The 15,556-nt window shown below is 45.7% G+C and overlaps 1 protein-coding gene across 1 annotated transcript in view; it reads left to right on the top strand.

The window, feature by feature from the left end:
• LOC311149769 (partitioning defective 6 homolog beta-like) overlaps positions 1–14,812 on the top strand; it is a 48,126-nt gene extending 33,314 nt beyond the window's left edge. The window contains exon 3 of the mRNA XM_084186994.1: positions 13,261–14,812. Within this exon, the coding sequence (XP_084043120.1) occupies positions 13,261–14,093 (833 nt within the window). The 3' untranslated portion in view covers positions 14,094–14,812. The remainder of the gene's footprint in view (positions 1–13,260) is intronic.
• Positions 14,813–15,556: the final 744 nt, after the last annotated feature.

The raw sequence follows: 15,556 nt of genomic DNA, 5'->3' as shown, positions 1-15,556 counted from the left end.
TGCACTTTGATATGTGGGAAGGGGGGGGGGGAGAGAAGAGACTGAGTGAAAGAGTAGTAGAAAAAGGAGAGGGGGAAACAGAGAGATGAACTGGTATGCCTGACTGCACTGTAGGGACCAGTCTGCCAGATCTGTGTGTGCCTGTCCTTAGAAATGCCTATCTGTGTGTAGAGTAGACAGAGGGCCTTCAGAAAGTATTTATTTTTACATTTTAGACATTTAGCAGACTCTCTTATCCAGAGCGACTTACAGGAGCAATTATGGTTAAGTGCCTTGCTCAAGGGCACATCGACAGATTTCACCTAGTCAGCTCGGGGATTCGAACCAACAACTTTTCGTTTACTGGCCCAACCTCTTAACCAATCGGCTGCCACCCAGTATTCACACCCCTTGACTTTTTCCACATTTTGTTGTTACAGCCTGAATTTCAAATGGATTAAATGTTGTTTTCTTGTCACTGGCCTACACACAATACCCCAAAATGAAAAGCTGAAATGTCTTTAGTCAATAGGTATTCAACCGCTTTGTTATTGCAAGCCTAAATAAATTCACGAGTAAACATTTGCTTAACAAGTCACATAAGTTGCAATAATAGTGTTTAACATGATGTTTGAATGACTACCTCATCTCTATAACCCACACACACAATTATCTGTAAGGTCCTTCAGTCGAGCAGTTAATTTCAAACCTAGATTCAACCACAAAGACCAGGGAGGTTTTCCAATGCCTGCAAAGAAGGGCACCTATTGGTAGATGGGTCAAAATAAAATAAATATCCCTTTGAGCATGGTGAAATTATTAATTACACTTGGGATGGTGTATCGATACACCCTGTCACTACGAAGATACAGGCGTCCTTCCTAACTCAGTTGCCGGAGAGGAAGGATTTCACCCTGAGGCCAATGGTGACTTTAAAACAGTTACAGAGTTTAATGTCTGTGATAGGAGAAAACTAAGGATGGATCAACAACATTTTCCGTCTCGATAGAACTGCCAAAGGGGGTGGAGTTGCAATCTACAGTAGAGAGAGCCTGCAGAGTTCTATCATACTATCCAGGTCTGTGCCCAAACAGTTTGAGCTTCTTCAAAAAATCCACCTTTCCAGAAATAAGTCTCTCACTGTTGCCGCTTGCTACAGACCCCCCTCAGCCCCCAGCTGTGCCCTGGACACCATATGTGAATTGATTGCCCCCCATCTATCCTCAGGGTTCGTACTGCTTGGTCACCTAAACTGGGATATGCTTAACACCCCGGCCATCCTACAATCCAAACTAGATGCCCTCAATCTCAATTATCAAGGAACCTACCAGGTACAACCCTAAATCCGTAAACATGGGCACCCTCATAGATATCATCCTGACTAACTTACCCTCTAAATACACCTCCGCTGTCTTCAACCAGGATCTCAGCGATCACTGCCTTATTGCCTGCGTCCGTAACGGGTCCGCGGTCAAACGACCACCCCTCATCACTGTCAAACGCTCCCTAAAACACTTTAGCGAGCAGGCCTTTCTAATTGACCTGGCCCGGGTATCCTGGATGGATATAGATCTCATTCCGTCTGTAGAGGATGCCTGGTTGTTCTTTAAAAGTGCTTTCCTCTCAATCTTAAATAAGCATGCCCCATTCAAAAAAATTCAGAACTAAGAACAGATATAGCCCCTGGTTCTCCTCAGACTTGACTGCCCTTGACCAGCACAAAAACATCCTGTGGCGTACTGCATTAGCATCGAATAGCCCCCGCGATATGCAACTTTTCAGGGAAGTTAGGAACCAATATACACAAGCAGTTAGGAAAGCAAAGGCTAGCTTTTTCAAACAGAAATGTGCATCCTGTAGCACTAACTCCAAAACGTTTTGGGACACTGTAAAGTCCATGGAGAATAAGAGCACTTCCTCCCAGCTGCCTACTGCACTGAGGCTAGGAAACACTATCACCACCGATAAATCTACAATAATCGAGAATTTCAACAAGCATTTTGCTACGGCTGGCCATGCTTTCCACCTGGCTACCACTACCCCGGCCACCAACTCTGCACCCTCCTCTGCAACTTGCCCATGCCCCCCCCCCCCCCCCCCCCCCCCCGCTTCTCCTTCACACAAATTCAGACAGCTGATGTTCTGAAAGCTGCAAAATCTGGACCCCTACAAATCATCTGGGATAGACAATCTGGACCCTTTCTTTCTAAAAATAGCAGCCGAAATTGTCGCAACCCCTATTACTAGCCTGTTCAACCTCTCTTTCGTAACGTCTGAGATCCCCAGAGATTGGAAAGCTGCCGCGGTCATCCCCCTCTTCAAAGGGGGTGACACTCTAGATCCAAACTGTTACAGACCTATATCCATCCTGCCCTGCCTTTCGAAAGTTTTTGAAAGCCAAGTTAACAAACAGATCACCGACCATTTCGAATCCCACCGTACCTTCTCCACTATGCAATCCGGTTTCCGAGCTGGTCATGGGTGCACCTCAGCCACGCTCAAGGTCCTAAACGATATTATAACCGCGATCGATAATAGACAGTACTGTGCAGCCGTCTTCATCGACCTGGCCAAGGCTTTCGACTCTTGTCAACCACCACATTCTTATTGGCAGACTAAATAGCCTTGGTTTCTCAAATGACTGCCTCGCCTGGTTCACCAACTACTTCTCAGATAGAGTTCAATGTGTCAAATCGGAGGGCCTGTTGTCTGTACCTATGGCAGTCTCTATGGGGGTGCCACAGGGTTCAATTCTTGGGCCGACTCTTTTCTCTGTGTATATCAATGATGTCGCTCTTGCTGCTGGTGACTCTCAGATCCACCTCTACGCAGACGACACCATTTTGTATACATCTGGCCCTTCATTGGACACTGTGTTAACAAACCTCCAAACGAGCTTCAATGCCATACAACACTCCTTCCGTAGCCTCCAACTGCTCTTAAACACTAGTAAAAGTAAATGCATGCTCTTCAATCGAACGCTGCTGGCACCCGCCCACCCGACTAGAATCACTACTCTCGACGGGTCTGACCTAGAGTATGTGGACAACTACAAATACCTAGGCGTCTGGTTAGACTGTAAACTCTCCTTCCAGACTCACATTAAGCATCTCCAATCCAAAGTGAAATCTGGAATCGGCTTCCTATTTCGCAACAAAGCCTCCTTCACTCATGCTGCCAAACATGCCCTCGTAAAACTGACTATCCTACCGATCCTTGACTTCGGCGATGTCATTTACAAAATAGCCTCCAACACTCTACTCAGCAAATTAGATGTAGTCTATCACAGTGCCATACGTTTTGTCTCCAAAGCCCCATATACTACCCACCACTTTGACCTGTACGCTTTTGTTGGCTGGTCCTCACTACATATTCGTCGCCAAACACACTGGCTCCAGGCCATCTATAAATCACTGCTAGGCAAATTTCCGCCTTATCTTAGCTCATTGGTCACCATTGCAACACCCACCCGTAGTATGCGCTCCAGCAGGTATATCTCACTGGTCATCCCCAAAGCCAACACCTCCTTTGGCCGCCATTCCTTCCAGTTCTCTGCTGCCAATGACTGGAACGAACTGCAAAAATCTCTGAAGCTGGAGACTCTTATCTCCCTCACTAACTTTAAGCATCAGTTGTCAGAGCACCTTACCGATCACTGCACCTGTACACAGCCAGGGACGGCTTGTTCAATAGGGCGATATGGGCGACGCACTGCCAAACGGGAAAAGGAAGGGATTTTTTTTCTAATCAATTATATCACGGCAACAGCAGTTATCAGTGTTCACGTCTGATCTGCCAGCCACTAAATGTCAAATCAGGCTAAAGTCGTGCTTCAAATGGCCCCGCCCGTTTTTTGGGCGATTTCAGTCAGGTTGAAAATCGCCCAGAAGTCTCTCATAGCCTGTCATGTAAAATCTATTTTTTTCAAATTTCAAAGCTTTCAATACATTCTCTATGGGTGTCTGTGGGCATGCACTTACGCGCTTTCGTCATACGTGACGTAACGTTGAACGTAACTAAGACAATGGCGGCTAACAGCGTCTATGTTGCGACCTGCAGTGTGGCGTTATTTTATGTTTTTAATTTGTAGACTTAGTTTACAAACATTCTGCAAACATTCTGCTTTGGACTGATCTTCGGTTTTGGACTGATCTTGTTGATCGTGTACATACCCGCTACGAACGGACTAAATAATGAAAACGCTGCTGGCAGCGGAATCCCAATACAGCTGGGATACTTGGCTGGATGACAGAGTCCCGGACAGAGAGGTGGAGCCGGCCGGCTTCACCCTGGTCAGAGCGGACCGCGATCCTGGTAAGAGAGCGACTCTGTACCCCGACATTGAACTGCTTTCTGTGTCATTGAACCTTACTATTGTTGATAAAACAAGTTTACTGGAGAACGGAGACCAAGTAGAGACTTTTGGACAAGGTGGATAATTGTATAATATAAGGCAGTTTATTCAGAGGTAAAGATATCTGGAATCGCGTGCACGGACCCGTTCGTCAAACTCGTAGGGAGTTTATCAGAAGAGCCCCTAAACATTGTGTGCTGACATTTTATACAATAAAATGAAGTAGGTTGAATCTAGTAGTTCTGATCTTCTGATTGGTCCTGATGAGTTGGGCGAGGTCACCTCCAGGCTAGTGTCACTGTTGCATTGGCTCTGAGTCGGGTTCTCTGTCTTCAGATGTTCAGCCTAAGAGAAGAGGATTTGTGTGTGTGTGTGTGTGTTTGTTATCAGTGTGTGTGTGTGTGTGTGTGTGTGTGTGTGTGTGTGTGTTTGTTATCAGTGATGATGTGTGTGTGTGTGTGTGTGTGTGTGTTTATCAGTGATGATGTGTGTGTGTGTGTGTGTGTGTGGGTGTGTGTGTGTGTGTCCTCAGGGCAAGAACTCGTGAGTTGGAAGAACTGAGAGACCTATGGCGTGGGTGTTATCCTTAGCCACCTGCTGACAAGGCTGACAAGATAGGACTCTTGTTCATTGTATTGAATACAAAGGCCCAACACAAAATGGGTCATGCACAAGATTTTAGTCAGACCAAGCTATAACATTATATATTTACTACGACAGTACATTCAACCAAAAGCTAATATAACAAAGGCATCAGAGATTATTTATAATCTGTCACAGAAACTGGAATCCATCTCCCCAGATCAGTCAATAAATGCTTCTGGTATTGACTTATATGCTGCCCCTGTCTTCATGTTGTTGCTGGACATATCTTTTTTAAAATGTGTGTAGGTCACCTAAATCATCAGAAAAATTGCCCCTCCTGAGAATTTTTTCAGGAGCCGCCACTGTACACAGCCCTTCTGAAATTAGCCCACTCAACTACCTCATCCCCATATTGTTATTTATTTTGCTCATTTGCACCCCAGTATCTCTATTTGCACATCATCTCTTGCACATCTAGCATTCCAGTGTTAATACTAATTGTAATTATTTTGCACTATGGCCTATTTATTGCCTTACATCCATAACTTGCTTCATTTGCACACACTGTATATATATTTTCTGCTGTATTTTTGACTTTATGTTTTGTTTTACCCCATATGTAACTCTGTGTTGTTGTTTTTATCGCACTGCTTTGCTTTATCTTGGCCAGGTCGCAGTTGTAAATGAGAACTTGTTCTCAACTGGCTTACCTGGTTAAATAAAGGTGAAATAAATAAAATAAAAGTAGTTACTCCACAATACTAACCTAAATGACATAGTGAAAAGAAGGAAGCCTGTACAGAATAAAAAATATTCCAAAACATGTACCCTGTTTGCAACAAGGCACTAAAGTAAAACTGCAAAAAATGTGGCAAAGCAATGAACTTTTTGTCCTGAATACAAAGTGTTATGTTTGGGGCAAATCCAATACAACACATTACTGAGTCCCACTCTCCATATTTTCAAGCATAGTGGTGGCTGCATCATATTATGGGTATGCTTGTAATCGTTAAGGACTGAGGAGTTTTTCAGATATGGAATGGAGCTAAGCACAAGCAAAATCCTAGAGGAAAACCTGGTTCAGTCTGCTTTCCACCAGACACTGGGAGATGAATTCACCTTTCAGCAGGACAATAACCTGAAACACAAGGCCAAATTTATACTGGAGTTGCTTACCAAGAAGTGGCCGAGTTACAGTTTCGATTTAAATCTGCTTGAAGATCTATAGCAAAACCTGAAAATGGCTGTCTAGCATTGATCAACAACCAATTTTACAGAGCTTGAAGAATTTTGAAAAGAATAATGGGCACATGTTGCACAATCCAGGTGTGGAAAGCTCTTAGAAACTTACCCAGAAAGACTCACAGCTGTAATCGCTGCCAAAGGTGATTCTAAGATGTATTGACTCAGGGGTTTGAATACTTATCAAATCAAATGTTATTGGTCACATACACATATTTAGCAGATATTATTGTGGGTGTAGCGAAATGCTTGTGTTCCTATCTCACCATGGAGGGTTATGCTGGTGTGTAGCCATCCCTAACTCTCACCATGGAGGGTTATGCTGGTGTGTAGCCATCCCTAACTCTCACCATGGAGGGTTATGCTGGTGTGTAGCCAACCCTAACTCTCACCATGGAGGGTTATGCTGGTGTGTAGCCATCCCTAACTCTCACCATGGAGGGTTATGCTGGTGTGCAGCCAACCCTAACTCTCACCATGGAGGGTTATGCTGGTGTGTAGCCATCACTAACTCTCACCATGGAGGGTTATGCTGGTGTGTAGCCATCCCTAACTCTCACCATGGAGGGTTATGCTGGTGTGTAGCCATCCCTAACTCTCACCATGGAGGGTTATGCTGGTGTGCAGCCAACCCTAACTCTCACCATGGAGGGTTATGCTGGTGTGCAGCCAACCCTAACTCTCACCATGGAGGGTTATGCTGGTGTGTAGCCAACCCTAACTCTCACCATGGAGGGTTATGCTGGAGTGCAGCCAACCCTAACTCTCACCATGGAGGGTTATGCTGGTGTGTAGCCAACCCTAACTCTCACCATGGAGGGTTATGCTGGTGTGTAGCCAACCCTAACTCTCACCCTGGAGGGTTATGCTTGTGTGTGTAGCCATCCCTAACTCTCACCATGGAGGGTTATGCTGGTGTGCAGCCAACCCTAACTCTCACCATGGAGGGTTATGCTGGTGTGTAGCCAACCCTAACTCTCACCCTGGAGGGTTATGCTGGTGTGTAGCCAACCCTAACTCTCACCATGGAGGGTTATGCTGGAGTGCAGCCAACCCTAACTCTCACCATGGAGGGTTATGCTGGTGTGTAGCCAACCCTAACTCTCACCATGGAGGGTTATGCTGGAGTGCAGCCAACCCTAACTCTCACCATGGAGGGTTATGCTGGAGTGCAGCCAACCCTAACTCTCACCCTGGAGGGTTATGCTGGTGTGCAGCCAACCCTAACTCTCACCATGGAGGGTTATGCTGGTGTGTAGCCAACCCTAACTCTCACCCTGGAGGGTTATGCTGGTGTGTAGCCAACCCTAACTCTCACCCTGGAGGGTTACGCTGGTGTGCAGCCAACCCTAACTCTCACCATGGAGGTTTACGCTGGTGTGCAGCCAACCCTAACTCTCACCATGGAGGTTTATGCTGGAGTGCAGCCAACCCTAACTCTCACCATGGAGGTTTATGCTGGAGTGCAGCCAACCCTAACTCTCACCATGGAGGGTTATGCTGGAGTGCAGCCAACCCTAACTCTCACCCTGGAGGGTTATGCTGGTGTGTAGCCAACCCTAACTCTCACCATGGAGGGTTATGCTGGTGTGTAGCCAACCCTAACTCTCACCATGGAGGGTTATGCTGGTGTGTAGCCAACCCTAACTCTCACCATGGAGGGTTATGCTGGTGTGTAGCCAACCCTAACTCTCACCATGGAGGGTTATGCTGGTGTGTAGCCAACCCTAACTCTCACCCTGGAGGGTTATGCTGGTGTGTAGCCAACCCTAACTCTCACCCTGGAGGGTTATGCTGGTGTGTAGCCAACCCTAACTCTCACCATGGAGGGTTATGCTGGTGTGTAGCCAACCCTAACTCTCACCCTGGAGGGTTATGCTGGTGTGTAGCCAACCCTAACTCTCACCATGGAGGGTTATGCTGGTGTGTAGCCAACCCTAACTCTCACCATGGAGGGTTATGCTGGTGTGCAGCCAACCCTAACTCTCACCATGGAGGGTTATGCTGGTGTGCAGCCAACCCTAACTCTCACCCTGGAGGGTTATGCTGGTGTGCAGCCAACCCTAAATCTCACCCTGGAGGGTTATGCTGGTGTGTAGCCAACCCTAACTCTCACCATGGAGGGTTATGCTGGTGTGTAGCCAACCCTTACTCTCACCCTGGAGGGTTATGCTGGTGTGTAGCCAACCTTTACTCTCACCCTGGAGGGTTATGCTGGTGTGTAGCCAACCCTTACTCTCACCCTGGAGGGTTATGCTGGTGTGTAGCCAACCCTAACTCTCACCATGGAGGGTTATGCTGGTGTGTAGCCAACCCTAACTCTCACCATGGAGGGTTATGCTGGAGTGTAGCCAACCCTAACTCTCACCATGGAGGGTTATGCTGGAGTGTAGCCAACCCTAACTCTCACCATGGAGGGTTATGCTGGTGTTTACTTCTTACACAGTTATCACTGATTGGATTGATTAATTATTAACTCACATATGCTCACTCACTCAATTACGTTCCTGACGTTTGAGTCATGTACTTAAGGAGCATAAAGGTGAACTCCTATCTACAGGTGAGAGTTATATCGTTGTGTGTAGTTTATCAGCCAGCCATTGGACATTAATGAGAAAAACGGATAAACTGTCTCATGGCACCGAGTGTAATGGTGACCCCGGTTGCCCAGCTCAGAGGGAACTGTGGTATTATGACAGTGACCCCCAAAGGGACACACACACCAAGACAGTCAGATGATTAGTCTGGGTCTTGGGGCGTTAGCGCCATAGTATTGACTATTTACGCCTACTTTATCGACCATAGGAAACCAGTGGTGGCGGGTTGAAGGGATAACATTTAGGAAGGGTCAACTATTTGATCAGGTGTGTGTATAAAATAGATGAATTACTCTTGAAAGCCTTGCTAGTTGCTTTAATGAGACTGAAAGCCTTGCTAGTTGCTTTAATGAGACTGAAAGCCTTGCCAGCTGCTTTAATAAGACTGAAAGCCCTGCTAGCTGCTTTAATGAGACTGAAAACCTTGCTAGCTGCTTTAACGAGACTGAGAAGCTAGCTGCTTTAACGAGACTGAGAAGCTCATTGCTCTGAGATGAGGTATTGGTTTTCACTGGCATGTGTCACACAGAGGATCATTAGTCAGAGATCAACACGAACAGTCAAGGGATGGAGCAGTGTGTGTTTTCAGTTGTGTGTGTGTGTGAGCAAGCCTAAGCATAAGTGCGTGTTGTGTAGTTGTTGATGTGAGTGCCTGTTTGTGACTTCTAGAACAGCATGTCTTTCCTGAGCCTGTATGAGTGGCCCTCAGGGGCCTCCTGTTGTACACGTCATCCTTCACTATAACCTCATTGTTAGACTTGCACTTTGATATGTGGGAAGGGGGGGGGGAGAGAAGAGACTGAGTGAAAGAGTAGTAGAAAAAGGAGAGGGGGAAACAGAGAGATGAACTGGTATGCCTGACTGCACTGTAGGGACCAGTCTGCCAGATCTGTGTGTGCCTGTCCTTAGAAATGCCTATCTGTGTGTAGAGTAGACAGAGGGCCTTCAGAAAGTATTTATTTTTACATTTTAGACATTTAGCAGACTCTCTTATCCAGAGCGACTTACAGGAGCAATTATGGTTAAGTGCCTTGCTCAAGGGCACATCGACAGATTTCACCTAGTCAGCTCGGGGATTCGAACCAACAACTTTTCGTTTACTGGCCCAACCTCTTAACCAATCGGCTGCCACCCAGCTCACCCAGTATTCACACCCCTTGACTTTTTCCACATTTTGTTGTTACAGCCTGAATTTCAAATGGATTAAATGTTGTTTTCTTGTCACTGGCCTACACACAATACCCCAAAATGAAAAGCTGAAATGTCTTTAGTCAATAGGTATTCAACTGCTTTGTTATTGCAAGCCTAAATAAATTCACGAGTAAACATTTGCTTAACAAGTCACATAAGTTGCAATAATAGTGTTTAACATGATGTTTGAATGACTACCTCATCTCTATAACCCACACACACAATTATCTGTAAGGTCCTTCAGTCGAGCAGTTAATTTCAAACCTAGATTCAACCACAAAGACCAGGGAGGTTTTCCAATGCCTGCAAAGAAGGGCACCTATTGGTAGATGGGTCAAAATAAAATAAATATCCCTTTGAGCATGGTGAAGTTATTAATTACACTTGGGATGGTGTATCAATACACCCTGTCACTACAAAGATACAGGCGTCCTTCCTAACTCAGTTGCCGGAGAGGAAGGATTTCACCATGAGCCAATGGTGACTTTAAAACAGTTACAGTTTAATGTCTGTTATAGGAGAGGACTAAGGATGGATCAACAACATTGTAGTTACTCCACAATACTAACCTAAATGACATAGTGAAAAGAAGGAAGCCTGTACAGAATAAAAATATTCCAAAACATGTATCCTGTTTGCAACAAGGCACTAAAGTAAAACTGCAAAAAATGTGGCAAAGCAATGAACTTTTTGTCCTGAATACAAAGTGTTATGTTTGGGGCAAATCCAATACAACACATTACTGAGTCCCACTCTCCATATTTTCAAGCATAGTGGTGGCTGCATCATATTATGGGTATGCTTGTAATCGTTAAGGACTGAGGAGTTTTTCAGATATGGAATGGAGCTAAGCACAAGCAAAATCCTAGAGGAAAACCTGGTTCAGTCTGCTTTCCACCAGACACTGGGAGATGAATTCACCTTTCAGCAGGACAATAACCTGAAACACAAGGCCAAATTTATACTGGAGTTGCTTACCAAGAAGACAGGAAATGTTCCTGAGTGGCCGAGTTACAGTTTCGATTTAAATCTGCTTGAAGATCTATAGCAAAACCTGAAAATGGCTGTCTAGCAATGATCAACAACCAATTTTACAGAGCTTGAAGAATTTTGAAAAGAATAATGGGCAAATGTTGCACAATCCAGGTGTGGAAAGCTCTTAGAAACTTACCCAGAAAGACTCACAGCTGTAATCGCTGCCAAAGGTGATTCTAAGATGTATTGACTCAGGGGTTTGAATACTTATCAAATCAAATGTTATTGGTCACATACACATATTTAGCAGATATTATTGTGGGTGTAGCGAAATGCTTGTGTTCCTATCTCACCATGGAGGGTTATGCTGGTGTGTAGCCATCCCTAACTCTCACCATGGAGGGTTATGCTGGTGTGTAGCCATCCCTAACTCTCACCATGGAGGGTTATGCTGGTGTGCAGCCAACCCTAACTCTCACCATGGAGGGTTATGCTTGTGTTCCTAGCTCCAGCAGTGCAGTAGTATCTAACAATACACACAAATCGAAAGTAAAATAATGGAATTAAGAAATATATAAATATTAGGATGAGCAATGTCGGAGTGGCATTGACTAAAATACAGTAGAATAGAATGCAGTATATACATATGAAATGAGTAAAGCAGTATGTAAACATTATTAAAGTGGCCAGTGATTCCATGTCTATGGGGCAGCAGCCTCTAAGGTGCAGGGTTACATAACCGGGTGGACGCCTCCTAGTGATGGCTATTTAACAGTCTGATGGCCTTGAGATAGAAGCTGTTTTTCAGTCTCTCGGTCCCAGCTTTGATGCACCTGTACTGACCTCGCCTTCTGGATGGTAGCGGGGTGAACAGGCCGTGGCTCAGTGGTTGATGTCCTTGATGATCTTTTTGGCCTTCCTGTGTCATCGGGTGCTGTAGGTGTCATGGAGGGCAAGCAGTGTGCCCCCGGTGATGCGTTAGGCAGACCGCACCACCCTCTGGAGAGCCCTGCGGTTGCGGGCGGTGCAGTTGCCGTACCAGGCGGTGATACAGCCCGACAGGATGCTCTCAATTGTGCATCTGTAAAAGGTTGTGAGGTTTGTGAGGGTCTTAAGATATATTAGTTTTCTTTTTCATGAATTTTTTACAAATATAAATTTTCTTCCACTTTGATATTAGAGTATTTTGTGTAAATCGTTTAAAAAAATAATTACATTAAATTAAATCAATTTGAATCCCACTTTGTAACACTACAAAATGTGGAAAAGGTCAGGGGGGTGTGAATACTCTCTGAAGGCACTGTAGGCTACCTCTGTGTGAACATCATGCAGATTAGCTGGATGCTTACATTCTTTTGGGGAGGTTTTGAGTTTGGATTATTGTGCGTGTTCATGCATTTTAACTCCCAACGTATCAGTATGTGTTTTTGTGAATATGTAAACCTATATTTTGTAGTCATACAGTTCTAATGTCCTGACAATGAGGCAATGAACTTATGTTTAATTAGAATTGAGATGGGATACTCCTCTCTACACCTTAGTTTTTCTGGTTGAGGGGGGAGGGGTACCTGTCAACCTGAGGGCTGGAATCCTTATCTACAACCTGCCTGGACCCTATCCCAGATCCCAACACACCCACATAGTCTATAACGACAACACGACTATCCATGGACAATTACTGCTGATGCTTAGGTGCAAAGAGTATATCCATATCACCTGAGAACTACACAGTGTGTACATACATACATACATACACTACAACACACCATGGGATACGAGAACATGTCATTAATTCCAGGACATATATAGCCAGTGGGAGAAAGAAGAGACCGAGAGAGAGCGATAGATAAAGGGAGGGACTGGGGCACACGACCCAGGAGGCAATGAACGTTATGATATTAATGTTTAGCATCCGTGTGCTGGTGGTTAACCATTTTAGAGAGCCCTGTCCCTGGTTCTCTCTCTTCTTAGACCTTTGGTCTAGTCTAGAGCCCTGTCCCTGCCCTGAGCCATGCTCAGGTGAAAGTCCAGGTATGTCTCACAGCAGCACAGTTGCCTTGAGTAAGCCTCTGAGGAATTCCGAAAGCCCTGCCATGAAAGAGAGACCGGAGAGGGAGGGAGGGGCTCTAAGCAAAAGGAACCCTAGGCCTCAGGCTTAGAGCAACACCTTCGCGTTTCCATAACTACAGTATAGTCTGCAGTAGACTGTCAGTAATGATTTATAGTTCCACCATAATTATCAGGAAGCATTTACGGTATGGGAGTATGAGAGTAGATCCCAACTGTATCATGTGATATTGATATGTTTCTGATGCATTGTTCTCTCCACCCCCCCAGAGGAAGCAGACTACTCTTCATTTGGTATGGACTCTCTGACCCGTCCTAAGAAGACGGTCCTAGCGGCCATGTTGCTACGGCCTGATGCCAACCGGAAGAAGCCCCCTGTGATCATCAGCCTGCCCAGGGACTTCAGGCCTGTCTCCTCCATCATCGATGTGGATATCCTCCCTGAGACACACCGCCGGGTTCGCCTCTACAAGCACGGCCAGGAGAAACCGCTGGGCTTCTACATCCGCGACGGCTCCAGCGTCCGGGTCACGCCCCAGGGCCTGGAGAAGGTGCCTGGGATCTTCATCTCCCGCATGGTGCCTGGGGGCCTGGCTGAGAGCACGGGCCTGCTGGCCGTCAACGACGAGGTTCTGGAGGTCAACGGCATCGAGGTGCAAGGCAAGTCTCTGGACCAGGTGACAGACATGATGATCGCCAACAGCCACAACCTCATCGTGACGGTGAAGCCGGCCAACCAGCGCAACAACATCGTACGGAGTGGCGGGGGCGGGGCAGTGTCCGGGAGCTCGGGGCACTCGTCCGACAGCGGCGGCAGTTTCTACGGCTACTCCTCCCCGGGCGCTGCCATGGCGACGACTCCGGCACACATAATCCAGAACTTCCACCCAGAGGAGCTGGAGAGTGATGAGGATGATGAGGACCTGGTGATAGAGGTGGACGGAGAGGCCGTGCCCTCCCTGCCCCGCTACGTTCCCCATCTGGACCTCCGTACCACCAACGGAGCCCTGGCCTCCAGCAACAGCGCCAACTCACTGAGCACCGCCAACAGGGGCCTGGAGGGAAGGAGCTTAGAGGAGGACGGCACAGTCATCACACTGTAGACACACACACACTGTCATACTTGCACAGTATTTACGGTACACAAACACATAGTCGTACACACACTGAAGCACATACCTTCATGCATACACAAAGAACGCCAACATCCACACATGCGTGCCATAGTATCGACCCCGCCCTCCCTATACTGTCTGACAGACAGACACATTGATTACCCATGGTGTTTGTGTGGAGGGGGAAAGTGTCTCAGCCTCGGAGAAGGGCCTCCAACTTCCCATTCACAACCACAAAAAGCACTTGTTTCTATTTCGGGAGGGGGAGACTGTTTCTATGTTCTTCCACTTGAGGGCAGCAATGAGATGCTACAATGTTGTTTTTTCAATTTTGTGAACCATAGGAATGGACTGATTTTAATGAAGGAATGAATGATTGCAGATATCTTTAGGCTCTGACCTCTCCCTAGCTATTCTACCCTGGTTTGTTTGATAGAGGAGACTATATTTTACAATCTGCTTTTGCCTTGTCACTTTACAAACGACAACAACCACTCCCCTAGGTGATAACAGCATGTGCTTTGGGAACTAAAGTAATGGCTTCTATCCTACATGTTACCATAGTAACCAACAGAGTACTGGTCTGCAATAATACTCTGATTTTAGTCTGAGGAGAAACAACAAATATGCGTGTCTCTGCATGGACCCGGACATGGTTAACCACTATTCCTGTGTTTGCTCCCCAAGCTTTTAATGTTGATAAGCACAAGAAAAAAAACTAGAAGCAATTATGCGAAGCAACTGAACTTACAACATCTCTTAAAGGGACAATCTGCAGTTGCTACATCCAATTTAGACTTTTTTAAATGTGTGATATATATACCTATTGATTCATTTACATTACATTTACATTTACGTCATTTAGCAGACGCTCTTATCCAGAGCGACTTACAAATAGGTGCATTCACCTTATAGCCAGTGGGATAACCACTTTACAATGTTTTATTTATATATATTTTGGGGGGGGGGGGGGTTGGAGTAAAGGGGGGGGGGGGTAGAAGGATTACTTTATCCTATCCCAGGTATTCCTTAAAGAGGTGGGGTTTCAAATGTCTCCGGAAGGTGGTGAGTGACTCCTGATTCTTGAGTAATATAATTTATAGATGCCTCATGAGCTTAGTTCCACAGTCGTACCCCATCAGAACCCAAATATAAGCTTGTTTTACTCCTTTGCTTGTAGACTAGGTAAATGTAAACAAACACTGTATAGCCTCAAAACATGGTTAGAACTATAATGTTGATATCATGGAAGGTCAGTCCTTGTATCCATAGCTCTGTCCATGAGTTTGAGAGTGGTTTCATTTCTCCAGCCCATCCTTCAGCCTTCTACCAAAATAGTGGTGGGGAAGTGAGCTTTGTTGTTTGAACTGCAGATTGCCGCTTTTAAAAATGTTAATGCTATTTTTTTCTCTCCTGTTTTATTTCAATCTAAAATTATTTACTGTATGATT

The sequence above is a fragment of the Coregonus lavaretus genome, assembly GCF_964263955.1.
Source record: "Coregonus lavaretus genome assembly, chromosome: 22".
Taxonomy (NCBI): Eukaryota; Metazoa; Chordata; class Actinopteri; order Salmoniformes; family Salmonidae; genus Coregonus; species Coregonus lavaretus.
This window is presented reverse-complemented; position numbering and strand designations above follow the sequence as displayed.